Source organism: Marmota flaviventris, chromosome 7, assembly GCF_047511675.1.
Source record: "Marmota flaviventris isolate mMarFla1 chromosome 7, mMarFla1.hap1, whole genome shotgun sequence".
Classification (NCBI taxonomy): Eukaryota; Metazoa; Chordata; class Mammalia; order Rodentia; family Sciuridae; genus Marmota; species Marmota flaviventris.
Genome location: NC_092504.1, coordinates 106,760,033 through 106,787,762, shown reverse-complemented (window position 1 = coordinate 106,787,762; position 27,730 = coordinate 106,760,033). Strand labels below are relative to the sequence as shown.

General features: G+C 37.4%; 1 protein-coding gene across 1 annotated transcript in view; it reads right to left on the bottom strand.

Moving 5' to 3' along the window:
- The window catches only part of LOC114085467 (protein FAM13A-like), a 212,473-nt gene that overhangs the window by 155,213 nt on the left and 29,530 nt on the right, over positions 1 to 27,730 (bottom strand). The window contains exon 3 of the mRNA XM_071614026.1: positions 13,384 to 13,593. Within this exon, the coding sequence (XP_071470127.1) occupies positions 13,384 to 13,593 (210 nt within the window). The remainder of the gene's footprint in view (positions 1 to 13,383; positions 13,594 to 27,730) is intronic.

Sequence of the window (27,730 nt, the reverse complement as noted above, 5' to 3'; positions counted from 1 at the left end):
TATAGCTACTTAAGAAAACAGTTCTTCAATATGTTAAACATATCATGAAAGTTACCATATGATGTCGCAACTAATGAGGTAAACACCCAAGAGAAATAAAAACACACGGACTTACAAAAACTTATACATGCCAGTCCTGAGCAAAAAGAGCAATGCCTGGGGGCATCACAATACTTCAAAATATACTACAGAACCACAGTAACAAAAATGGCATGGTGCTGGCATGAGAACAGACATGCAGACCAATGGAACTGAAGACACAGAGTCTGGATAAAAGTACCAAAAACATACACAGGAGAAAAGGCAGTCTCTTTAACAAATAGTGCTTGGAAAACTGGCTATCCATATATAGAGTAAAACTAGATCCCTATTTCTCACTCTGTACACAAATAAATTCAAAATAGATCAAAGACCCAAATATAAGACCTGAAGTTTGAAACTGCTAGAAGAAAACATAGGGGAAATATTCAACACATAGATACAAGCAATGGCTCCTTGAGTAGAACTCCAAAGGCCCAGGAAATGACAGCAAGAATTGATAAACGAGATTGCACCAAATTAAAAGCTGATGCATGGCAAAACCATCAGAAGAAATCAGAGTGGAGAAACAGCCTACAGAACAGGACAAAATCTTTGCCATCTGCTTCTCAGACAAAGGATTATTATCCAGAACATATAAAGAACTCAGAAAAGTAACACTAAGGAAAAAAATTCAAAAAACAAATAACCCAATCAGTAAGTGGACAAATAAACTGAACAGACACTATCAAAAGAAATATGAATGGCCAATAAGTATATACAAAAATGTTCAAAATTTATTAGCTATCAGGGGAATGCAAGTCAAGGCTACATTGAGATTATACTTTATCCAGAATGGCAATTATCAAGAATACAAAAAACAATAAATGCTGATGAGGAGGCAGGGTTTGAAAAGGAACCCTTACACATTTTTGGCGGGAATGTAATTTAGTACAGCCAGTATGAAAATAAGTATGAAGGTCCCTCAAAAAATTAAAAATATAAATTTTACGATTCAGCTATATCACTCTTTGGTATTTAATCCAAAAGAATTCAAGTCAGCACACTACAGAGATACCTGCATACCCATGTTTATCACAGTACAATGAATAATAGCCAAGTTATCAAATTAGCCTTGGTATCTGTCAATAGATGAATGGATAAAGGAAACGTGATATATATATTTGGATGTTACACACACACACACACACACACATAATGGAGTTTTATTCAGCTATAAAGCAGAACAAAACCATGTCATTTGTAGGAAAATGGATGGAACTGGAGATCACATTAAGTGAAACAAGAAAATAAAACAGACATAGAAAGACAACTACTTCATGTTTTTTCTCATCTGTGAAATCTGAAAGGGAAAAAAGATGACATGAAAATAGAAGGGAGACTATTAGAGAAGAGGAAGGGGATCATAGGGAGGAAAGAGGAAGGTAAGGGATGGCAATGGGGTTGGATATGATCAAAGTATGTTATATATGTGTGTGTGTATGCATATATTCATAAATATGCCACAATGAAACTCATTATTCTGCATAATTAATATGCATTAATAAAAATCTTGTTTGTAACCACATTATTCACCAGAGCCATGATGTGGAAACAACCAAATATCTACCAATAGATGAATAAATAATGAATGAATGTGAGACACAACAGAAAATTAACCAGTCATAAAAATGAATGAACTACTGATACAGGATACAACATGGATGAACCTTGAAACATTATGCTAGGTCAAGGAATCAGTCACAAAAGGCCACATATTATGTGAGTCTATTTAAATGAAATGTCCGTAATAGGAAAATCCATACAGGCGGAAAGAATGTGAGCATCTGCCTAGAAGTGGGGTGGTGGGAAGAGGAAGGAATGGGGAGTAACTGCTAATGGGCATATGAGTCTCTTTTGGGAATCATTAGAATGTTCTAAATTAGATAGTGGTGATGGTTACACTCTGTGAATATACTAACAGCCACTGAATTGTACACTTTACAACACAGTCAATTTTATGTAGGGTAATTTACATCTTAATAAAACTGATAAACAGAAGTTCTGTTTGCTTTAAAATCAAGCTTGGGAAAAAGAAAATCAGAGAAGACCTTTCACTTAAAAATGATAGATTGCCTCAGTTAAAGATGAGAGCATCTACTTTTCCTCCTAATGCCCCAATAAAATGACAATAAAATAACTTTTAAAGGAATAAGTCTTCACAGATAAAAAGAAAAGCATAAAAAATGTCAGCAGAGAGATTCCAATACATGTACCTACGCACGTAGGCACACACACAGGCACTTCAGGCCAGTAGTTCTTACACGGAATGACTTTGCTCAGTCAGTTTCTCTTTCCCAAACTTGCATGACTTCACCTCCTACTTAATACTATCTCACAGAGTCAAAGGTCATCACATGAAAAATATATGGATACGTGTACTCTGCAAAGAAAATATCTGGTTATCAGGACCTATAATTTTAAAGGTCATGGGAAGTTATAAATACAAATAAGATGTTTTCCTGTCACATGGACCTAGATGGAAGCAGACCAGCTGGTTGTCCTGGTCCTACACTTCTGGCACCTTGGCAGATACGTACACACCAACCCTTTGCTTCTGGCCTGGGTTTAGGTCTTTATCTAGAAAAAAGAGAATAGTTTATATGTTTGGCATTGCTTATAGAAAACCTAAACGGTGCATAATGAAAACCCAAAGGGCTTAAACTGGAGTTTAATATAATCATTCTGTTTTTCATAGAAATAAAATTTTGTGAGGACTGAATAATTTCAAAAGAAAAGATGCTTCTCAGTAAGAAGGAATGCCTAGAAAAGTAAATATATGCTTCCCAGGAAGCTCACTTTCTAAGGAATGACGATCACTAGAATATAATAATACCTGCATAGTAATTTAAAATTTGCAAGGTAAAACCACTCAGTTTGAGGTTTCAAACAATATATATGGTATTCTGGTGGCCTAGATAAAAGATAAGCTTAACTCCAAGTTATCTCCAAGTGAGTTACAGGAAAAATAGAACTCAAGTCTCTGGTGGCCTACACCAGCTCATTAAACTCTCCTTTTTTACAATTGGCTATTGTACTGATTAAAATGATTAATTAAGGTGATTTAAGTAAAACAGTTGCTGTCTAAATTCTATATTGAATGCTCATAAGCTAAAATTCACAGGTATTTAACTCTCACATATTGTTTGCATAGCTGCCATTATTAAAATTCTATTCCATTTAAAATCAGACATGGGGGGCTGGGGTTGTAGCTCAGTTGGTACAGCATTTGCCTTGCAACTGTGAGGCACTGGGTTCAATCCTCAGCACTACATTTAAAAAAAAATTAAATGTATTGTATCTGTCTACAACTAAAAAATTTACAAAAATAAAAAAAAATAAAATCAGGCATGGGAAGTATAAAAAGCAAGGGACATTTTTCACTTAAAGAGATGGCTTGATCATATGCATTTATCTAATCTTCCCAAGACTCCATTAAAATGATACTATAATATTTTAAAAGTATAAGCACCCAAGGATAGAAACACAAAACAGAAAATGTGAAATAGATGATTTCAGAGACATAGGAAAGTTGAAAGTGTACACCAGGAACTGAAAACAAACTGCTTCAAGGCCTGCCAGGCTCAGAGACCCCTTCAACACCCCCTGCATCCAGCAAGCATGCTCTCAGGAAGGAGGGCTGAGGCTCAGTCTCTGGAAATGGCAAAGGATCTTTGGACAGTTCAGATAGGTAAGGACACAGATAAAAATGTGAGCATCAGTGAATGTCAGCTAAGAAATGATAACCCATCAGCAAGCACAGAACACTCTCTCCTCCCACTCCTGCTCTGGAGTAACTTATCTGTTAAATAAAAAATATGTTCACATACTGACACCTGGGGGTACCCACTGAAGCAGCTAGATTCCTGGCTCTACCCTCTAAATCTAAAGTGAAGCGAGGCAGTAGATAAACCCCAGTCTCTACTGACAAAATGTTATTCTTAAATTTAGACAGTCAAGAATCACTGTACATTTGAGTTAAAGGGACACAAAAGGAAAACCTAGAAAAAATCTAAAGACAGGAAAAAGAGAAACAACAGCAATAACAAGAAATCCTTGTTATTATCCTTAGAAAAATAAAACTAGAATGCTATAAACCAAGAACAGACTGCTTTGAAAAAGCAATAGAAAATAAGAATGTTCTGGATATTAAAAACATGAAAGGTAAAAAATTTTTTTAAAAAGCACCTTGAAAATATATTTGAGGAAGTTTCATAAACAGCTGAATTAAAAGACAGATATAAGACATTTAAAGGTACTGTAATATAGGAAAGATGATACAAGAAAAATTTTCAGCAAAAGATATTTTCCAAATTGAAGAATTCATTTGGTGGTCAGCAGAATGGATTGAAGGAAAATAAATAAATAAAAAGACTCCAGGAAATAGCAGGTTCAAGAAAGGAGACTGGTGAGGGAAAGCTCAAGAAGACACCGGCCACACACCCAGAGGGAGTTCAAGTAAAACAGTCCCCATGAAGAATCTCTCCAAAAATAAAGAATTGATACATTATGTGAAATTTTTGAATAGCAAAAAGTTAATGGTGGACTTGGTGGAGCAGCTTGGAAAAAACCTGTAGATAGGTTTATAGAAAACTATGGGAATTAAGAAAAATAAAAAGCCAAATATAAGCACCACAAAATACATCTTATTATCTCATACATGAACACATTCTTGCATAGCCATGGCAAGTTGAACATTAATTATGAATTTGACTAAAACTATGTCATAACAATACTGGATGAAATTGTTTGAAATAAATGACAAATTTAATCACTAATTCCATATATTTCATAAGCAAAAGCTATGAAATAATGTCACATTATTAAATGAAAGCAACTACCAAAAGTGATAGCTAACCCCATTTAAAACTAATTTTTGGGCTGGAGTCGTGGCTCAGTGGCAGAGCACTTGCCTGGCATATGTGAGGCACTGGGTTCGATCCTCAGCACCACATACCAATAAATAAATTTTTAAAATAAATAAATAAATAAAACTAATTTTCTCTGGAAAAGTCAGAAAAGACAGAGAGGTCTGCCAAAGGGTAGGGTAATGGTCTCCTGGTGTTCTTTATGTCTTCCTATTTTATTTTATTCTTGTTTATAAAGACATACGCATTTATTTGCTAATTTTATGTGCATTTTGTTATTGTTGTTGTTGTTTTTTGGGTTGTTTGTATTTTTGAGACAAGGTCTCACTATGTTGTCCAGGCTGGTCTCAAACTAGTGGGCTCAAATGATCCTCTTGCCTCAGTCTCCCAAGTAGCTGTGACTATAGGCACATGTGTCATGATGCCTGGCTGAATATATTTTAAATAAAGAACAATATTTTCATTGAAGATGATAAATTTTATTTAGGGTAATAAAATGACTTAGGAATATACCACGTTAGGATTTGATTAATAATTTTTCTGGAAGCTTACCAAGTTCAATTACATACACCTCCTAGCACACATGCACACTACACTCACTATTCTAATCATATGCCTGTGATTGTCCTTCCTCACACAGTCCTTGCTACCTGAAGACCATACCATCTGCAGGCCCCACTCAAACACTACCTTCTCTTCCTTAACCCCTCTGATCATCTGACTTAGGAATGATTATTTTTTCTCTCTCTTTTAATTTCACTTTATTCTGTACATCTTGTGTATATGTTGTATTTCATAACAAAACTGTAAACTTATTGGCAGGACAGTGTCCTCATTTTATTATGTGAGCAATAAAGTGTCAAATCTAATGCCTTCACCCCAACTGGACAACTGATTAACAATTTATTAATTCAATATTAAAAAAACATTCCTTTGCTATACATAACATGCAACATATATTTACAGGTTTAAATTTTCATTAGAATTATATAGAATATAACAAAATTACTGATAGTTGGTAGTAAATCCAAAAATATTCCCAAAGAATTTATGAAAAGTTTAGTCCATCTTGTATTATTCACTAGCTCAACCAACAATCAGAAGTTCAATTAATTTGGACAAAAATTTTGGAAACTTCATCTTAACTCCAAATGGAAACCCATTTATCCTTCTCCTTCCTCTTTCCCAATCACTGAGCAGCTAAGTGCTAATTACTCTGTACTGTTTTGTGGAAAGTAGTTAGAATAGACAAAAGGTAAAGAGGCCAATTTCAAGTTTGAAAGTGAAAAAAAATGGAAGAACCATATTAAATGATTGTCTTCTCATAACCAAGAAATCAAGGGCAGGGAGTGGAAGCTGAGCATGAGGGGGGACAGAAGGGTTCCTAAAGAAGACAGCATTAGAAATGTACTGCGATGGATCTTCCTCCTAAGCATTGACCTTCATTGTACTCATCTATTCGCTGAGCTTCTCATCAGCGACCCCCAGTAAACTTCCCTCTTGACTTCCATTACTTTCATAAGGGAGCAATTGTATTTCCCTTTTTTTTTCAATAAAAACAGCTGGACCTCAGAGACAGAAAATTAGTAAAGCCCTCACAAGAAGATCATATCCTTCCAACAGCATCTGAATCGTCGGGCTAAGTCCCAATTCCTCTGGAAGTAGGAAGGTGCATTAGTCAACCACAGGAAGTTCCTAGAAAGTTGTAGACTATTTCTTTACTTCAGGACAAAAGATGGGGTTGGACAGGCTATCGAATTTTAAACTGCTACCACTCCTTCTAAGGGCTCTCTATTCTAGGAACGATGGAAAAGATGTGAATCACTGAAGACAAAAGAACACCATTTGCTTCAGATCTCGCCAAAGCACAAGTTTGTTGGGAGCTCTCCCTGGTGCAACTAAAACGCTGCCTCAAAAGCACCTTCTGATTTATTGGTATCCATGCCCAAGTCGGACACACAGTCCTTTTCCACGAGGGACCTCCTGGTTCCATGTACCTTCCCTAGGAGAGGGACAACACTTTCCTCACTACTTTTCAAGTCAATTAAGCTCAAAACCTTAGGGTTATCTTTGACTCCTTTCTTACTCTCATTATCTATTTCTCAGCCACCATATTCTGTTCATGGTTTTTTCCCTAACATCTCTGGCAACCTTCTTTTAATATCGCATTACTAGTTTCTATTTGAAATGATGAGGAAAATTTTGGAAATGTGTAATGGATGTACAACACTGCCAAGGTTCTTCATGCCACTGAATCATGCATTAAAAATGGTTAAAATGGGGGATGTAGCTTAGTGATAGGGCACTTGCCTGGCATGCCCAAGGACCTTGGTTTGATCCTCAGAAACATACACACACACACACACATACGCATATATATATATATACACACACACACACACAGTAAATGTTATGTTATATATGTTTTTACAATTTTTAGAAAATCTCACTGCCAACCATTTAAGTGAATCAGGTCCTTAGGACCACCATCGAGATATTTCTACTGGTTTTCTATTTGTTCCCCCTGTACCTCTCCATTCAACCAGCACTGTCTAAAATATTCAATGGTATGACTTATTTCTTCAAGTAATTTACTATTTATAGATAAACAGTAGTGCCTTCACCTAATATTCAAGACTTTATACCTTTTGGTCTCAACCTGCCTTTTCAATCCTATCTTTTGTTAATCTTCCACTGCCATGGGTAACTGATTATAGGAGAAAATTCTGTCTTACAATGCTTTTGCTCATGCCCTTCCCTCACCTAAAAAGATTTTCCTCTATTCAAGTTAAGTTCATGTACCCCACTTCTACTTTTTCCACAAAGTATTCTCTGACCACCATAATCCAGGATCATATTACTCTTCCCTTCTTAGTTACCACTGACTGTATGTTCTTATCATTCACTTGAGGCACTGAAGAACATATCTACTTCCTCAAACTGCACACCCCTTAAAATAAGGATCTTGAATCTTTAATCTTTTATTTGTATTATCCAGTGTCTAGGTAGAAGTTAACAAAAACAATATCAATAGACTGATGTGATTCCAGTCATCAACAACCATGACTATCCAGTAATGAGATAGAAATATTTTCCTTTATATTTGCATAGGTTCAGCTTGACATGGCTGCAGCCATCTTAACTACTGCCAGATCCTGGTCAGTTTTTGCTGCATAGTTTCCCAGGAAATTATAAACAGACAAAACCATTAGAATGGTATGAGAAGCTTTACAACCTGACCCTGGTGTCAGGAACGTGGCTGACTCTCAAGATCCTTCAGAGTCTCACTTAAATGAGTTGTCCAAGCCAGATCCCTGACAGAAACAAAGATTCTGCCAAAAGTCAACTGTAGAAGGAAAAGACATACTTAATCTCTTTTTTTTTTTTTGCTACCAGGTATTGAACCTAGGGGTACTTAACCACTGAACCACATTCCCCAGCCCTTTTTTGTATTTTATTAGAGTCAGGGTCTCGCTGAGTTACTGAGGTCATCTTTGAACTTGTGATCCTCTTGCCTCAGCCTTTTGAGCCAGTGGGACTACAGGCATGTGCCACCGTGCCCAGCATAAAGGACCCACTTAGTCTTGCTGCTGCCCAGGAAGGCACTTCTGTCAGTAAGTGCCCAACCGACTGCACTCTATTCCGTTTGGCCTCTTTTCTTAGGTCTCATGGCATCTTGGAGCTGGTTCTCATACACTGGCACCAGGTTGTTCTGGAACAATTACAGAAGATTTTCAATAGGGAGCATTCAAATAAAAGATTTCCAGTTAATCCTAAATTAAATGAATCCTACCCTACAATGTTTTTATTGCTTACAATTCATACCTATTTCCAAGACACACCTGACATGATAAAACATAAAAAGTTCATACACTGCTGACTTGCTAAAATAAAGATAAAAGATCAAAAGTCATGGAATATGCCACTCAGATCATTACACGGCAAACTTCAATTTAAGAAGGTGAATTGTTGCAATGAGAGATAAGCTTACATGACAAAAGGAAAGGATCATCACTGAAGGTCCTTTAGAGTCTCTTAAATGTGAATTGTCCATACCAGGCCTCTGACAGAAACACACACTCTGGTAGAAGTCAACCATAGACAAAAGTCTATTAGAAGTCCTGGTATGCAGGTATATTGATTTGCTAATTTAAAACAATATGATCTCAAAGCTTCAGATACCAGGCAAGTCCAAAGCTGTTTATCTGTAATAAAAACAAATGAACCCACACAGAGGACTGAAGGAGATCTATAAGATGATGAACAGTAGGGGCGTTCACAGGCAGCATCCAAACTATTGGCAGTTTGCAGGTTGGGTTTGGCTTAAATGTGTGAAAAAAAAAAAAAACCACTTATTTTTGGCTCCAGAATTCCATCTTACAAATAATGGAAGAGAGGAGTTGGATCACCAGAGACTGCATAAAAAGACAATCTTTATTCACTATACTCTTCCTCTTCTCATTCTCCTATAACTGGGTCTCATCCCCAATCCAGAACCATTCCTGACCCCAGCCTCTGTTCCTTTCTATAGCTCAAGATGGTAGTAAAATCTTCAATCATCTGGCCCTTCTTTGAGTCTTATATTTTGTGGGACTCCTGTGTGTGATTATAATTAAAATGGTTGTCTTCCTTCAAAGGATAGAATGTTCATCTCGTCCCTATACTTGCTTTTATGTACATAATCAACATTTTTTTTAACAGTGCCAGGGTTTGAATTCTGGGGCACTCTAACCACTGTGGTCCATCCCCAGCCTTTTTATTGTTGAGACAGGGTTTCAGTAAGTTGCCAAGACTGACTTCACACCTATAATCCTCCTTCTTGAGCCTCCAGAGTCACTTGGATTACAAGTGTGCCATTGCACCTGGCTACACAATCTACAGTTTGGACACCTAGGAACCATATAATTAAGAAGAAGAAAACTTACAGAGAAGATCTACATTATAAAAAAATTATAACTATAAATTATATCCAAAATACTAAAGCAATGCATGCTTGTCAGATGAAAACTATTCTAGGACGTATGATAAATGCTTTTGAAATTCCTGTGATTTTTGAATATAGAGTAATTCAGAATACTACTGAATAATATTAAGAATACTAAAGATACTTGATTACTAAACATTTTGTATCAATTGTTTAAAAATGATTTTCAAAACTTTGTCTTAAAACTTCTCGCCCCTGTGACCTGAGTTACTTCCTTGAAATGCTCATATGTATAAACATGAAAACGTTCAGTTTCCAATTAACAAGTTGTAAACACATGTTACTTAACAAATGCCACTTGCTGAGAAAGTTTAAAAGCACTGTAGAAAACCAGAACAAATTGTTCCATAACTTTTGCTTTAATATTTTATCACTATTTTCAATAGGATACAATAGTATTTAATAATTTTATGTATGATTGTATCATGCCTTTTTTAGAAAAATAGTCATTTTTTTTGAAACATGAAGTATCTAAGATTACAAACAAAATAATTTGGGGTAGAGAGAGTAGATGGGAGGGGAGGGGAGGGGAGGGGGGATAGTAGAGGATAGGAAAGGCAGCAGAACACAACAGACACTAGTATGGCAGTATGTAAAAAAGTGGATGTGTAACCGATGTGATTCTGCAATCTGTAAAAATGGGAGTTCATAACCCACTTGAATCAAATGTATGAAATATGATATGTCAAGAACTATGTAATGTTTTGAACAACTAATAATAAAAATTTAAAAAAATAATTTAAGAAATGGGATCTTTCCAATTGTGTTACTGTTATGGACTGAACTGTGTTGCCCAAATTCATGTTAAAGGTCTTCAGGACTTCAGAATGTGACTATGATTGGGAACTTTAAAACAGGCAATTAAGGTTAAATGAAGTCATATGAGTAAGCCCCTGATGTAGTAAGACTGATAGATATCCTTTTAAGAAGAAGAAACATCAGGAAACCAAGCACATAGAGGAAAGGCTTGTGAGGCTATAGTGCGAAGATGGCGCACTGGCAGGAAAAATGGTGGAATGAGATGGACATCATTATCCTAGGTACACGTTTGACTACACATATGGTGGAACTCTATATCATGTACAACCAGAGAAATGAAAAGTTGTGATCCATTTGTGTACAATGAATTGAAATGCATTCTGCTGTCAATATACCTAATTAGAACAAATTAAAAAAATTTAAAAAGAATATCAAAGAAGAAGGAGGAGGGGGAGGCGGTGGCAGTGGCCGCCGCAGCCCCTGCCACCCGTTACTGGAAGCCAAGGAGAGAGACCTTGCTAGAAACCCACCCTGTAGACATCTTGATCTTGCACTTCCAACTTCCAGAACTGTGAGAAAATAAATTTCTGATGCTGAAGTCACCCAGTCTGTGGAATTTTGTTATTGGAGACCTAGAAACTGATGCAATCACTCTTGGTTTGACGTCCCCAAAGCTAACAATAAACATTGTGATTGGCCTACCTATTCTAAGCAGGTACATAGAACTTGTTAAGGTGAGACCAAAAACAGATCTGGTAAGCCATGGGCCATCATCTACCTCAAGGATATTTAAGCAGAAACTTGAAACTTTAAATCTGGAGTTAAAGATTAGAGAGTAGTGATTTAAAAGGAGAGTAGTTAGATAAAATGTTCCTTCTTCTTTTCCCCAGCCAAGTGAGGGGTATCAGAACACTATCTGGGGAGTGTGAAGATTCAAACTCCTGAAAGAATCTGGGATAACTGAAGGAGGCTAAGGCAGAGAAGCTGGCTGACCAGGGGTGTCCTAGGGGGGCAGCACAAAGAGGCAGGGCTCTGCCCTAGGACCAAACTGACCTCCATTTCAAGAACTTGGCAAAAATGGGCGTGTGTTTCTGGAGGACCAGATGGAACTTTGAAGGAAAGGAGAGAACATGGGTAATCTTCTAAGAGGTCTACCTAAAGGTCACCACTGGAAGCCAGGAGCTGTGGAGTGGTGTGAAGGGGCCAGGCAAGGAAGCATTTCCAACACTAGAAGGTTGGAGAGCTAAGATGTGCCTCCCTCCCTAGTGACTAGCTGGACGGCTCAACGGTCACTTTTACCTAAGGTATTAGTCAGTTTTCCATCACTATAATGAACTATCTGACACAGGCTCCTTATGGATTAAAGGGATGTTCATTCTGGCTCATAGTTTTCGATTCAAGTCCACAGTAGGGTGGCCCCGTCGGTTTGGGCCTTTGACAAGAGTAGCACATCATGGCAAGAGAATGCATCATAGCCGGGTATGGTGGTACACGCCTGTAATCCCAACAACTCAGGAGGCTGAGACAGGAGGATCACAGATTCAAAGCCAGCCTCAGCAACAGCGAGGCACTAAGCAACTCAGCGAGACCCTAACTCTAAATAAAATACAAAATAGGGCTGGGGTGGTGGCTCAGTGGTAGAGCACTCATGTAGCATGTGTGAGGCACTGGATTTGATCCTCAGCACCACTGGATTTGATCCTCAGCACCACTATTATCTTCTATTTGTTTGTTTTTATTTCTGCCTTTTCTCCTCCTCCTCCCTCCCCTTGGTTTGGCCTCACTTCTTAAGGGTCCACACACACCTCCCAATACCACTACCCTGGAGAACCAAACCTTTACATATGGACCTTTTGGGGTCACTCTTCAAAATCATAGCTCTTATTATTTGAAATGGTCCTCTATGGGATGCAATGTTTCTGGCACCTTCCTATTCAGCTACCTGGCCTTCTCACTTATCCCAACCTTTGGTATGCTACACCTGAACTGTCATACCACTGCTTTAAAGGAATTTAAGTAGCATCCTTCTTAATCTGGCAACTAACACTCTCACAAGTACATTTTCCCCTCGAATTGGGCAATAATAAGGAAATAAATAGCTTTTCAAAGGTCAATTATTTTGCTTATTGTATAGAGGAGGGAAATATGGTAATGATTATGCCTATAATTGTTACACTTAGGGTAGTTCTTTTATTTAAGAATCACTTTGCAGTGCAATCAAAACTCACTTTTTGCTCCACCAAACAAATGCAATTTTCTTAGAACTCACTTTTGCTTATGTGAAAAAACAAGTACATCAGTGAGCTTCCAATGTCCAAGGTCACTAGCAGGCTACCTTGTAATCCATTAATATTTTGTAAACAGATTTTTGACATCTTATTCTCATTTCTTCTATGGCAGTTACTAGTCAGAAAAAAATTTCTTTGACCCCAAAGCATCAGGGCTTTTTGATATTATGTTACTGAAGTATTCATTTGCTAACAGCCCAGAAATTCCACTTAATAATTGCATTTCATAATCAGTTTACATGTATGTCCAATAGGAGATGAGGGCTTGTCATCAAATAGCAAGATAGACATATGGAAAGACCACAAACATCCAAAAGCTTATTTTAATATTTGCAGTTTAAATATTTAAAGGCATAGTTTTTACTGAAACACAAAGTTGTTTTAACTCCTAAGAGAATGTCCTAACCCTTAAAGAGCTGGATGAAGCGTGGATGCAGCGCAGAAGGGATGACGCCCTCCGGCAGCTCCCGCAGGAAGAGCTTCAGCAAGCTGGCGGCTGCGCACACGTCGCCCAACTCCTGCAGCTCCACGCGCGCGCCGCTCTCGAACTGCTGCCGCAGTCGGTCCACCACCTTCACATTCCCGTTCACTCTGAAAAGGCCTTCCTGGGTGAGTCCTGCAACAGCAAAGCGGGCCCAGGAAATAAATGAGTTTCTTGCAAACAAGTCCAAAATCGAAAGAAGAGTAAAAACAGAAATGAGTAAATCTTAGCATAGGATTCTCGGAATACTATAATTATCAACCATGGGAAGATTTTCATGTTTTATAAAAAATGCTTTCGTAGGATAAAAAAGTTTTCAAATCTACTGCACGTCGAAAAGATCATGCATGATTGTTATAAGAACTGACCTCTAAAAATAAGGCCCTGCCATATAAAGAGAACAGAATGTATTATACAAAAAAAATTTAATTTATATCATTTATCCAGTACATAACTGAAACGTACTTTGCATTCCAACAGCAGCTTTGTATTCATGAATATTTTTTAAAATGACAAGTTAGAAACTTCTGAAAAACATGTGATTATTTTTGTAATAATTTAATAAGCAGTATTTCTTTAGTATTCACTAAATTTAAAATGTAAGGCTCTATGGGTCTATCAAGTGGTCTAAGACAGGATCCTTTCTTCAGACAGTTGGTGAAGATATCAGGTCTGTCTCCCTTTCACCTTCTGCCCTGTGATGTTGATGCAGAAAGGCTCTAGTCAGTTGGCAGCCTCCAGAACTGGAGCAGAGGAGTTTCTGTCCATTATAAATAACCCAGGTATTCTATTTTAATAGCACAAAATGGACAAAGAAAGTGTCCCTCATTTTCTAATTCGATACTCTTATGTTTCCTTCCCGCCTTCCTGCTTTCCTTTCCCTCCCTCCCTTCCTTCCTTCCTTCCTTCTTCCCTTCCTTCCTTCCTTCCTTCCTTCCTTCCTTCCTTCCTTCCTTCCTTCCTTCCTTCCAGAGGTCTCAAAAAGATTGCCATAGTTTGGATGTTGAATGAGCCCTAATGTCCTTTGTGTTCAAGGTTTGGTCACCAGAAGGCAGTATTGGGAGGTGTTTGGACCTTTAGGGGCTGGGGTTTCGTGGGAGGTCCTTAGGTCACAGGGGATATCACCTCAAAAGGGATGATGGGACCCTGGTGATGAGGTGAGTCATTTACCCTGCTACATTCTCCTGCCATGTTGTGCTACTTCATCAGCGGCCCAAAGCCATGGGGCTGCTTGATCTTAGACTGGAAACTCTAAAACCATGAGCCCCCAAACCCTTTCACTCTCTCTCTTTGTTTTGTTAATACCAAGGATTGAATGTGGGGGCACTGAACCACTGAGCCACAACTCCAGCCCTTTTTTACTTTTTATTTTGAGACAGGGTCTTGCTAAGTTTCTGAAGCTATCTTTGAACTTGTGATCCTTCTGCCTCAGCCTCCCAAGCCACTGGAATTACATACATGTACCACCACACCAGCAAAACCCTTTTTCTCTTTATATTTGCCTCAGTTACAGAAGGCTGACTAATACAAGGATTCAGGAACAAAAGTTTGATCTGTCCCATGACAAATAAGAAAAAAATGAATTAAGCCACTGAGACAGGAAGGCATAAAGAAATTTAGAAAGATGAAAATGTGGGGGAACTTAGATCAAATAATGATGGGGCAATAAAACAGAATAGGATAGCACTTAAGAGTGTCAAGTCAAAGAGTGACAATCTGATCACTGGGGCATTAAGTTGGGGAAAAGACACAATAAAATCAGGGTTTAAGGATGATTTTGCTGGTGACCAAGCAGAGAATAGTGAGACAGAGAGCTGGCCTTGGGAGGGCTACCGCCTTCTGCTGCAAGGCAATAAAACAGACTGTGGGGGAAATAGAAGTGGAGAAGAGATTAAATGCGCTTTGGTAACTTGGTACAAAGGAATTAATGGGGACAGGGAGAACGGAAAGGTAACTCCATGGTTTGAAAACCAGAGATTCCAGGGAAAGGGCTGTAAAAGATACGGTGGGAGCAAGGAAATAAGGACTTCCAGTTCAGTGTAGGCAAGTACATCAGAGTGGCAGAGGATTAAGGGTATCAGAAACAATTGTTTTTTGAAAGAGCAGGCCAAGGACATTACTCAACCATCTTCTAGAGTCTGATGGCCCATTTAGCAAAGACAGAAGCATTGAAGGCCATGAGCAGTATCATTTACATCAGTCCTCCTTTCTTTATTTTACTTGCTAATCACACTGCTCTTTTTTAAAGCAAAAGAGCATACATTAAAGCATAAATTTTAATTTATAATTTTATCAAAAACTTTATGAACCCTTTAATTCAACAAATATTTAATGAGCAGCTGATACCATGTTAAATACTGAAATAGGAAAGACATTCAGTCATTGCCATGACCTTTATGGAGTTTGCAGTCTGGTAAACGTTTGTGCTTAACATAGAATATATCTATATCTCTGTCTGTCTGTCTACCTGTCTGTCTACCTAAATCTTGGCTGTGAAGAACAGCAAGATCAAAAATTGTCATGAATTTTAGCTTCAATTCTGACAAAACTGTGAAACCAGGAATGATACTAAAAACATTTGGATCTGAGATGGCTGAATAAAGGTGCCCAGCACACAACTGCACAGAGGGAAAAAACCAGGGCAACAGAGGAAAGCGGTATTTCTAGGAAAGTGACTGAAGGAGAACTCTGGGAATCCGCAAGGAAGTGAAGGGATCCCTAAATGGCATGCAGAGTTGGAAAGGCAACCAAGACAAATGAACAAATCCCAGTCCATGTTAGGGGGCTTGGGACACAGACTCCAGACTGTCAAGAAAAGATGAGCAAGAAGGTGCCAGCAACTCTAATCACAGCAGCAGATCAGCAGCTCTAACTGCAGGAGAATTCCATGGTTTTCAAAGGCTTTAAGTCCAGTTTGGAAAGCTGACTGGCTTAAGAGCAACTGCTACGTTCCAACGAAGGAACTCGCTTTGGGCCTCTCCCAATCCCCAGAACCCAAGCTGCTAGGGTTGTAATTGCCATCTTGCCTTACGGGCTGGCAATTACAAAAGCCTTGGTTCTCTAAACACCTCATAGGGTAGGAAGTCAGTCCCCTTAGCATTCTGAAGTTGCAGGGACACTGGCTGCCATAGCCACAAGCCCAAGTCCTGCCCGCATTTGCCCCACAGAAACTAGGAAAGGGGCCACAAGTGTCTTGGGACTGGGCTACCTGGTGCAAAGCCCTGGCTTCACCTATTCTGTGTATCAGGAGCTGAGAAAGGTCCAAGAAGCATCCTGCAGCTCCAGAAACTTGGCTACCAGCAGTCCCATCTCTGGACACCACTCCACTCACCCCATGGGAACATGTAGAGTCTACATCCCAGCTAATGGCCTTAGGATTACAGCTATAGCTGGCATCTTGTACTTGTCCCTTGGGACCAAGGTACCATAAAGGTCCCACAACTCCATAAATGTGGCTAATAGTATTACAAAACCCAGCATCAACCTTAATCACCTCATGAGACTTAGAAAGTCCCCTTTGTGTCCCACAACCTAGAGCTAATGGTTACCAGTGCCAGAGACTCCAGCATTATCTGTTTTCATCCTATGGGACATGGGGAAGGTTCCATTCCATTCCTGTGGCTCCAGAACTCTGGCTGTGGAGTCATAGGTCCGGAGATCTCCTTCCTCCAGATCCTAGGTAAGGTCTCCTTCATATCCTGTGGCTCAAGAACCATAAATGCTGGTGCTCAAACATTAATGTCATTTGTGCTTTTCCAAGGGGCCTGAAGACAATCTTCTCCACATCCTATACCATGGAGACCATGGTACTTTTCACCATAAGCCCTGGAGACATCAGAGCTTGATTTTGTGGAGCCTGAAGACACACACATTTGGAAGCCTATGTCTACTGCAAAGTCATAAGCCACTACAGTCTAGACTACTGAGACACCCATAAACACTACTAACATTAATCAAAAATGAAGTTATTACACAGAAACTACATTTTTGAGCTCACTTATAATCAAAGCCAAAGTACCTACCCAACTGACAACTTACAGCCCAACCAAATCAAAAACTGTTTCCTGTGAAAACTATTCCATGAAACTGAGGGAGGCAACTACAAATCCATCAGCCGATTAATCCATTTACAAGGGTAGAGCCTTTATGGTCTAATCATTTTCCCAAAGTCCCACCCCTGAATGTTGCTGCAATGATGACCAAGCCTTCAACATGGGAATCTTGGGGAACATTCCAGATCCAAACCATAACACAGACTGTCATACCAGATGCTCAGACACTGATGTAGAGACACAAGAAACATAAAATAAATGTTCAAGGGAAAACAATAATTCTCCAGAAATAAGTCCCAATTTGAAGAAAATCTGTAAAATGCCTGAAAAGAAATAAAAAATAATGATCCTAAGAAAACACAGTGAGACATAAAAGAGTACAGATAGACAATATAAAGAAATTGGAAAAACAATTCAGGATATAAAGGAGAAATTCACCAAAGAGACAGAAATCATAAAAAGAAAGGAACAATAAGAAATCTTGGTATTAAAGATGTCAGTGAAATAAAAAATAAAAAAGAAAAACCACAACAGACAAATAAGCAGTAGAATTTTTGAACCTGACAACAGTTCTTCTGAATTAACTCAGTGAAACAAAAGAAAGGAAGATTAAAAGAAATGTACAAAGTCCATGAATCTTATGGAATATTCTAAGCAAACATATTTGCATTACAAGAATTCCAAAGGTGAAAAAATTAGGGAAAAGCACCCAACACCTGTTTAACAAACTAATAGCTAAAAACTTCCTGAATTTTCAAAGAGATATGGATATCCAGATAGAAGAAGCTCAAAAGATCCTAACTAAATTCAACCCAGACAAACCTTCGCCAAGACAAACGATCATAAGAAAGTATTGTGAACAATTATATGGTCACATACTGTAGTATAATCAGAATGTCAAATATTGAAAACAAAGACAGAATCTTTAAAAACAGCAAGGGAAAGCATCAAGTCACATATAAGGAAATACCCAACAGATTTCAAAGTAGAAATTGTAAAGGACAGAAGAGAATGGAAAGACAAACTGCCAACCTATATCTAGGAAAACCATCCTTCAGAAATTAAGAAGAAATGAAGTCTTTTCGTGAAAATAAGGGAATTTATCATCACCAGACCAACTCTACAAGAAATACTTAAGGGAGTCCTATACTAGAAACAACAACAACAACAACAAAATGATAAGATTTAACAAAAGCACTTGAATGTACAAACCCCACCAGAATAGATACAAAAATTAAAACCACATCTTAGCATAACTGAAAAACTACCAAATCACCAAAATAAATTATAAGAGAGATGGAAAGTTACAAAAGCATACAAAACAAACAAACAACAACAACAACAACAACAAAACCAAGCAGAAAACAATTAAATGACAGGAACAAGTTCATATCTATCTAAAATAACCTTGAATGTAAATAGATTAAATTCACCAATCAAAAGTCATAGAATGGCCAAATGGATTAAAAAAATAAAAGACTCAAGTACATGTTGCTTATAAGAAACTCACTTCACTGGTAAAAATATACATAGACTAAAGGTGACAGGTTGAAAATTGCACAATAAAACATGCAATTACAAGTCAAAAGCAAGCAAGAGTACTTAAACTCATATCAGACTGAACAGACTTTAAATTGAAAGCTATGAAGAGACAGAGAAGGTCATTATATACTGATAAAAGAATCAATTCAGCAAGAAGATAAACAATTATAAATATATACGTCCTCAACATGAGACCCAATATAAAGCAATATTATTAGATCTAAAGGAAGAGATGGACTCCAATACAATAATATTAGGGATTTAACCAACAGACTTTCCACATTGGATATATCATCTAAACAGAAAATCAACAGAGAAACATCTGAGTTGAACCATACTATGAAGCAAAAGGACCTAAGAGACATGTACAGAACACTTCATTCAACAACAGGAGAATACATTATCTTTTCATCAGCACATGGTATAGCAAAAATAGTACTAAGAGGAAAGTTTATAGAAATAAATACAGACATTAAGAAAAAGTCAAATATTTAAGACAAAGACAGAATCCTAAAAAATAGCAAAGGAAAAGCATCAAGTCACATATAAGGAAATACCCAGGAAGATCACAAGCAATCTAACAATGCACCTTAAAGTATTAGAAAAGCAAGAAGAAACCAACCCAAAATTATTAAAAGAAAAAAATAATAAAGCTCAGAGCATAAATAAGTAAAATTGAAATTTAAAAATTGCAAAGGATCAATGAAGCAGTTGATTTTTTTAAAGAATAAACAAATTTGACAGACATTTAGTTAGACTAACCAATAAAAAGAGAAAGAAGACCCAAATAAATAAACTAAAAGGAGACATTACAACTGATACTTCAGAAAACTAAAAGGAGACATTGCAACTGATACCACAGAAATACAAAGGATTATAAGAAAGTACTATGAACAATTATATGATCAGATACTATAAAACAAGAAGACATGGATGAATTCCTGAACATGTATAGCCCACCAAAACTGAATCAAGAAGAAACAGAAAATCCAGACAATAATGAACAATAAGAATGGACAACAATTTAGTCTCCCATTTAAAAAAAAACAATGTCCAGGACCAGATGACTTTACTGCTAAATTCTAAAAAACATTAAAGAAGAATTAATTCCAATTTCTTCTCTTAATGGAATGAATTCTGTCAAACTCTTTTTTGTTAGGCCAGCATTACCCTGATACTCAAATCAGACAAATACACAACAAAGAAAGAAAATTTTAGACCCCTATCTCTGATGAACAAAAATGCAAAAAATTCTCAATAAATTACTAGCAAACTGAATTTAACAGTGCAGCAAAGAGATTATATTCTGTGATCAAGTGGGATTCATCTCAGGGAAGCAAAAATAGTTCAAAACACAAAAATCAATAAATGTGATGCAATATGCAATATAAGAGAATAAAGGACAAAAACCGTTTGATAATTTCAATAGATACAGAAAAGTATTTGATAAGATTTCAACATTCTTTCAGGATAAAAACTCTCAACAAATAGGTATAGAAGGAACATACCTCAACATGATTTTATACCCAGAATAACCTTAATTCTTCATTAAGAAGCTGTTGGAACTATAACAAATTCAGTAAAGTAGCAGGATACAAATCAACACCCAAAAACCAGTTATATTTTTTGCACCAATAATGAGCTTACTGAAAAATAAATTAAGAAATAGCTACAAAAATATTTACAATAGGGCTGGAGCCTTAGCTCAGTGGCAGAGTGCCTGCCTAGCATGTGTGAGGCACTGGGTTCAATTCTCAGAACCATAAATAAATAAATAAATTGAATAACAGTCTTATCAACAACTAAAAAATCTTGTTTAAAAATATTTACAATAATAAATTTAATTAAGGAAGTGAAAAGTCTCTACATGAAAATTATAACACCTGTGAAAATTATTGAGGATATGTAAAAAAAGGGAAAGATATCCCATGTTCATGGATTGAAATAATATTAAAATGATCATACTACCCAAAGCAACCTGCAGTTTCACTACAATTTCCATCAAAATACCAATGATTTTCTGTGGTAAGCCATTGTTATAGATCGTGGCCGCCATTAGAAGATGGCGCCGGCTTCCACTGAGGCCTGTGGTAAACAACTCCTTTTATGGAGAGTTGGCACGCAATCCCTGACCACCCTATGAGAAAGATCCACGTGGCGGCTTAAGATTGGTATGCGGGAGGCTTTATTAGGCTATGCTTGGGCGCTCGGAGTGGGGGTCGCTAGAAGATGATACTTTAATCAAGGCCTGAATAAACTGCTGAAAGAAGAATCCTGTGTCGTGTTTTCCCTTGCCGGCGAGGGGTCGCGACAATTTTCTTCACAAAAATAGGGAAAAAAATCAATCCTAAAATTCATATGAAACCATGAAAGGGCCCCAAATAGCCAGAGTATAGGCATCACAATACTTGATTTCAAAATATACTACAAAATTGTAGCAACCAAAACAGCATGATAATGACATAAAAACAATAACATAGCCCAATGGAACAGAATAGAGAACCTAGAAATTAATCCATGTTCATCTAGCCAAATGATTTTTGACAAAAGCACCAAAAACATACAACAGCAGTGAAAGACAATTTCTTCAATAAATGGTGCTGACAAAAGTGGATATTCATATGTATAAAAACAAATTAGATCCTTTCCTATCATTATACACAACAATAAACTCAAAAGGGATCAAAGACTTAAATGTAAAATATGAAGCTTCAAGAAAACAAAAGGGTCATCAGGTGGGGTGGCACACACCTGTAATCCAAGTGTCTCAGGAGCTGAGGCAGGAGGATTGCAAGTTCAAAGATGATCTAAGTAATTAAGAGAGGCCCTAAACAACTTATCAAGACCCTGTATCAAAATGAAAAACTTAAAAAAGGGGCTGGGGATGTGACTCAGTGGTAAAGTACCCCTGGGTCAATCCCTGGTACCAAAAGAGAAAAAAAAAAAAAACAAGGAAACACTTTAAGACATTAAGACATTGGTATAGGTAATGATTTTTTGGATAAAACCCAAAGACAGAGGCAATGAGAATAAAAATAGAAAAATGGGATTATATCAAACTAAGAAGTTTCTGCACAGCAAAGGAAATAATGAACAGAGTTAGCAGCTATAGAATGAGAGAAAATATTTGCAAACTATTAATTTGACAAGGGATTAATACCCAGAATATATAAGGAACTCAAAAGGCTGAACATGGGCGGGGGGGCGGGAAGCAAATAATCCGATTAAAATTTGGTTACAAATCTAAATAAGACATTTCTAAAAGGAGACATAAAATGGCCAACAAGTGTATGAAAAAAAAATTCAATCTCACTAATCACCAGAAAAATGCAAATTAAAACTTCAAGAACATATTCTCTCACCTGGTTATAAGAGCTATCATAAAAAAAGACAAAAAATAACAAACACTGGGGAGGATGTGGAGAAAGGGAAATTCTTATACACTGCTAGTAGAAATGTAAATTAGTACAGCTATTTTGGAAAACAGTCTGGAGATTCCTTAAGAAACTGAAAATAGAACTACCATATAATCCAGCAGTTCCACTATGGGATATATAGCCAAAGAAGATGAAATCATACAACAAAAAGATACCTAACATCTTGTGTTTATTGTAGCATTATTCAAAGAGCTAAAATACGGAGTCAACCTGGGTGCCTGTCAGTGGATGCATGGGTAAAGAAAATGTGATATATGAATACAGAAGGGAATATTGAGCCATAAAAGGAACGAAATCCTGTAATTTGCAGCAATGTGGATGGAACATGTTAAATGAAATAAGCCGGGCACAATAGAAACCAGGGGAGTACGGGGGTGGGGGGGGTGAAGGGGGTGAGGGGGAATAGAAAGAAGCTAAACAAGGGGCACCAAAAACAGTCAGAAAGAATTAGTTCTGGTTTCTCTTAGCACAGTACAGTAACTATTGGTTAAAGCTATGGTAAATTTCAAAATGACTAGAAGAGCACAAAATTCCCAGCATATGAAAATGATTCATGGAGATGGAAATACTACCCTGATTTATTACTAAACACTGTATATATGTATTAAATTACCAAAATATAACCTATAAAGATAGGCAGATATTGTATCTACTAATTTATTTAGACAGGTTGTGTGTGTGTGTGTGTGTGTGTGTGTGTGTGTGTGTGTGTTAGTCCCAGCTTATTGGGAAGCTAAGTTAAGAGGACTGCTTGAGCCCAGGACTTTGCTGTCAGCCTGGACAACATAGCAAGACAACCAGTGTGGCCTGAGCACCATCTAATCAGAAGACCTACTAATCAGTATGTGTGGTAGGTGGCCAGCTTCTAAAATAGTCTGCAGAATCCCCATACCTCTTGGTAACACACCCAAATGTAATCCCCTCCACCTGAGTATGGGCTGGACTTAGTATCCAGCTTCTAACAACAGAATACAGCATCTGAGATTAGGTTATAAAAGGCTGTGGCAATACACCTTGCTTGTCCTCCCCCACCACTGGCTTGCTCACTGATGAAGCTGCTGCTTTTTAATTTGCTACCCTGTGAAAAGGTCACAGGCAAGGAACTAAGGGTGTGCTCTGTCCAACAACCAGTACTGGAGACCCTCCGGTCAACAGCCCACTGGTAACTGAATCTTGCCAACAACCTATGAATGAGTCTGGAAGGGAATATTCCCATTGGTTCCTGATATGACTATGGCCTTGACAAACACCATCCTCAGAGCCTTGTAAGGGACCTTGAGACAGACGACACAGCTTACTTAACCCTGACTGTATTCTTGACCCACAGAAATTGTGAGATAACATTATTGTTTTAATCTATGTTTTGAGGTAATTTGTTATGCAATGACATATAATAATAGGATATTCCATTCTTCTAGGTTCTGCAGAATATCAGGCACTATGAAAATATTTCAGTATAGTCTTTCAAAGCCTCTAAGGTCTGTTTCCTCTATACTACAAAGGTGCACCTTTAGCTTCAGAAACATTCCAAGACCAAGCAGCTAACACCCAATAAAGCGGTGTCCCATTCCAGTCAAAGCCCAGTTGCTAGAAATCTATACTTGTGTCTTACTTCTCCCCATATTCACTCAGCTCCTAAGCCTAACTTTGCTTTCTGTTGTTTTGGCCCAGCAAATGACCTTTGGATCTGGTTTTGCATTTTTCTAGCTTTGACTTTAGGCTTTGTATTCCAACGAGGTTTGTTTTTTGTTGTTTTAAAAGAAACCTTCCTGCAAATAAAAATACTTCCAGCAATTCCAAAATAACTACCCAGCTCCAAGGACTGTCTGTGGTCTTCAAGGCTCCTGATCCCACTAGACCATTCTGGCAGAGAGATAAGTCCAAATGGAAGTTATTGCTGTTAGTGCTTCTGAGCCATATAATTTTTTTTCTGCCTCTATCCTGTTTCCACACATCACTCTATCCTCAGGAACATCTCCTGCCCAAAACAAATGATATTTAGTGATTTTCAAGCAAGGAAGTTTCCCTTGGACATTGACATATCCCGTTTTGGGAAACAGAATCCAGAGAGTTTTCAAAAACCCCTATAGGGTATATAATAAATGCAATATTATATGAGGATTACCAGACTACATAATTTTTAGATTTTCCTATTTTAAAATTTTAGGACTTTATGACTATAATGGGAATGTTTAGAAAAAGGAGATATTTAGATGGTTTTGTGAAGTAGAGTCAGTCCCATATATTTCAGAGGTCCTGTTATATTTTATTTTAGAGGATTTTACACAACTGAAACATTTATAATGGTATGAATATATCACTACTCCAGAAAATAGAATTTGCTTAATGGCACATTTTGGCCAGGAAATCATGACAATATGAAAGCTCATTCTGACACCTGGTGGTGACTGGAGAATACTGCAGTATTTGAAACAGTATAACAATTTTTCCACACGAGAGAGGAAAACCACACACACTGCCTGCAACATTAGTTGTTTTAAAATAGTTTAAAGATGGTATTCCTTATAAATTACATGTGGTTTTTAAAAAGAAAAAGTCCAAAGTCCATAGGCTGTAATAAAGGTGGCTTACGCCTGTAATCCCAGCAGCTTGGGAGGCTAAGGCAGGATGATAGGAAGTTCAAATCAGCCTCAGCAACAGTTAGGCACTAAGCAACTCAGTGAGGCCCTGTCTCTAAATAAAATACACAAAATAGGGCTGAGGATATGGCTCAGTAGTTGAGTGCTCCTGAGTTCAATCCCCAGTACCCCACAAAATAAATAAAGTCCAAAGTCTGTTTAATGGCTTTGATATAGGCTATAATAAACTCTTTCTGCTCTAAAATACCTTAGTATGAATCTTCCCTCATGTCAACTTGTTAATTGTCTTCATTTACATGAAACAATAAATTACTAAAATATATACCTATGATTAAATTACATGACCTGTATCACCCCTGTATACCTATACTTGAAGACTGCCTACTGTATTGCAGGTAAACAATATATATTGTTGACTTGAAAACAGTTACAAAACAATTAAATAAAACAATCTGGAGTGTTTTACCCTCAAGCTCCATAGTACCCTTCAAACTTACACAGGCTCTCTGGTTTGTTATTATGATAGTTTCAAATACAAGAAAAGGCTTCTGGTTGTCTCCATAGTAATTAACTATTCAGTCTTTCAAAATGTAGGTGCCAGCTATAACCCAGCTTGACTAGTCAAGATTCCGAGTCAGTAAATATGGGTGTTGCCAATGCATGTGCATTTTGAAAGACACAACTAGTGATTCTACTTCATGTCCTTGATTAAGAATGACTGATTTTCCATATGCAACAAAATGAAACTGAATCCCTTTCTCTCACCATGCACAAAAGTTAATTCAAAATGGATCAAGGAGCTTGATATCAAATCAGAGACACGCCGTCTGATAGAAGAAAAAGTTGGCTACGATCTACATACGGTGGGGTCAGGCTCCAAATTCCTCAATAGGACACCCATAGCACAAAAGTTAATAACTAGAATCAACAAATGGGACTTACTCAAACTAAAAAGTTTTTTCTCAGCAAAAGAAACAATAAGAGAGGTAAATAGGGAGCCTACACCCTGGGAACAAATCTTTACTCCTCACACTTCAGATAGAGCCCTAATATCCAGAGTATACAAAGAACTCAAAAAATTAGACAATAAGAAAACAAACAACCCAATCAACAAATGGGCCAAGGACCTGAACAGACACTTCTCAGAGGAGGACATACAGTCAATCAACAAGTACATGAAAAAATGCTCACCATCTCTAGCTGTCAGAGAAATGCAAATCAAAACCACCCTAAGATACCATCTCACTCCAGTAAGATTGGCAGCCACTATGAAGTCAAACAACAACAAGTGCTGGCGAGGATGTGGGGAAAAGGGTACACTTGTACATTGCTGGTGGGACTGCAAATTGGTGCAGCCAATTTGGAAAGCAGTATGGAGATTTCTTGGAAAGCTGGGAATGGAGTCACCATTTGACCCAGCTATTCCCCTTCTCGGTCTATTCCCTAAAGACCTAAAAAGAGCATGCTACAGGGACACTGCTACATCGATGTTCATAGCAGCACAATTCACAATAGCAAGACTGTGGAACCAACCTAGATGCCCTTCAATAGACGAATGGATAAAAAAAATGTGGCATTTATACACAATGGAGTATTACTCTGCATTAAAAAATGACAAAATCATAGAATTTGCAGGGAAATGGATGGCATTAGAGCAGATTATGCTAAGTGAAGCTAGCCAATCCCTAAAAAACAAATGCCTAATGTCTTCTTTGATATAAGGAGAGTAACTAAGAACAGAGTAGGGACAAAGAGCAGGAGAAGAAGATTAACATTAAACACGGATGAGAGGTGGGAGGGAAAGGGAGAGAGAAGGGGAAATTGCATGGAAATGGAAGGAGACCCTCAGGGTTATACAAAAGTACATACAAGAGGAAGTGAGGGGAAAGGGAAAAATAATACAAGGGAGAGAAATGAATGACAGTAGAGGGGGTAGAGAGAGAAGAGGGGAGGGGAGGGGAGGGGGGATAGTAGAGGATAGGAAAGGCAGCAGAACACAACAGACACTAGTATGGCAATATGTAAATCGATGGATGTGTAACTGATGTAATTCTGCAATCTGTATATGGGGTAAAAATGGGAGTTCATAATCCACTTGAATCAAAGTGTGAAATATGATATAGCAAGAAATTTGTAATGTTTTGAACAACCAACAATAAAAAATTAAAAAAAAAAGAATGACTGATTTAAGCTACTAAAACCTTAAGCTTACTTAAATGCAAACTAAAGCATATTCTATCATACTCTGTTAAAGTATAACTAAGAGTATGATAAGGAGGGATACATGAATAGCAATCACTAATTCAAATTTTGCCAAAGTTCTCATACATTGATGGTATGAATGTGAACTGGGTTCACCTCCCATCAAATTGATAACAAATGCACATATCCTTCAATCCAGTAGTCCATTTCTGGGAAATAAGTCTATTGATATATGTACTTGAAATGACACATGTTGAAGGTTAATCATGGAATCATTGTTTATAAACAACAAAAGACTGTAAACAAGTCAATGCCCATCGGTATGAAACTGTGTAAAAAAAAATGATATGTACATATAGTGAAACAATGTGCAGGGGAAAAGAATTAAAAATGAGTAAAGCTCTTTACACAATATTAAATAATCTCCAAAATAAACTGC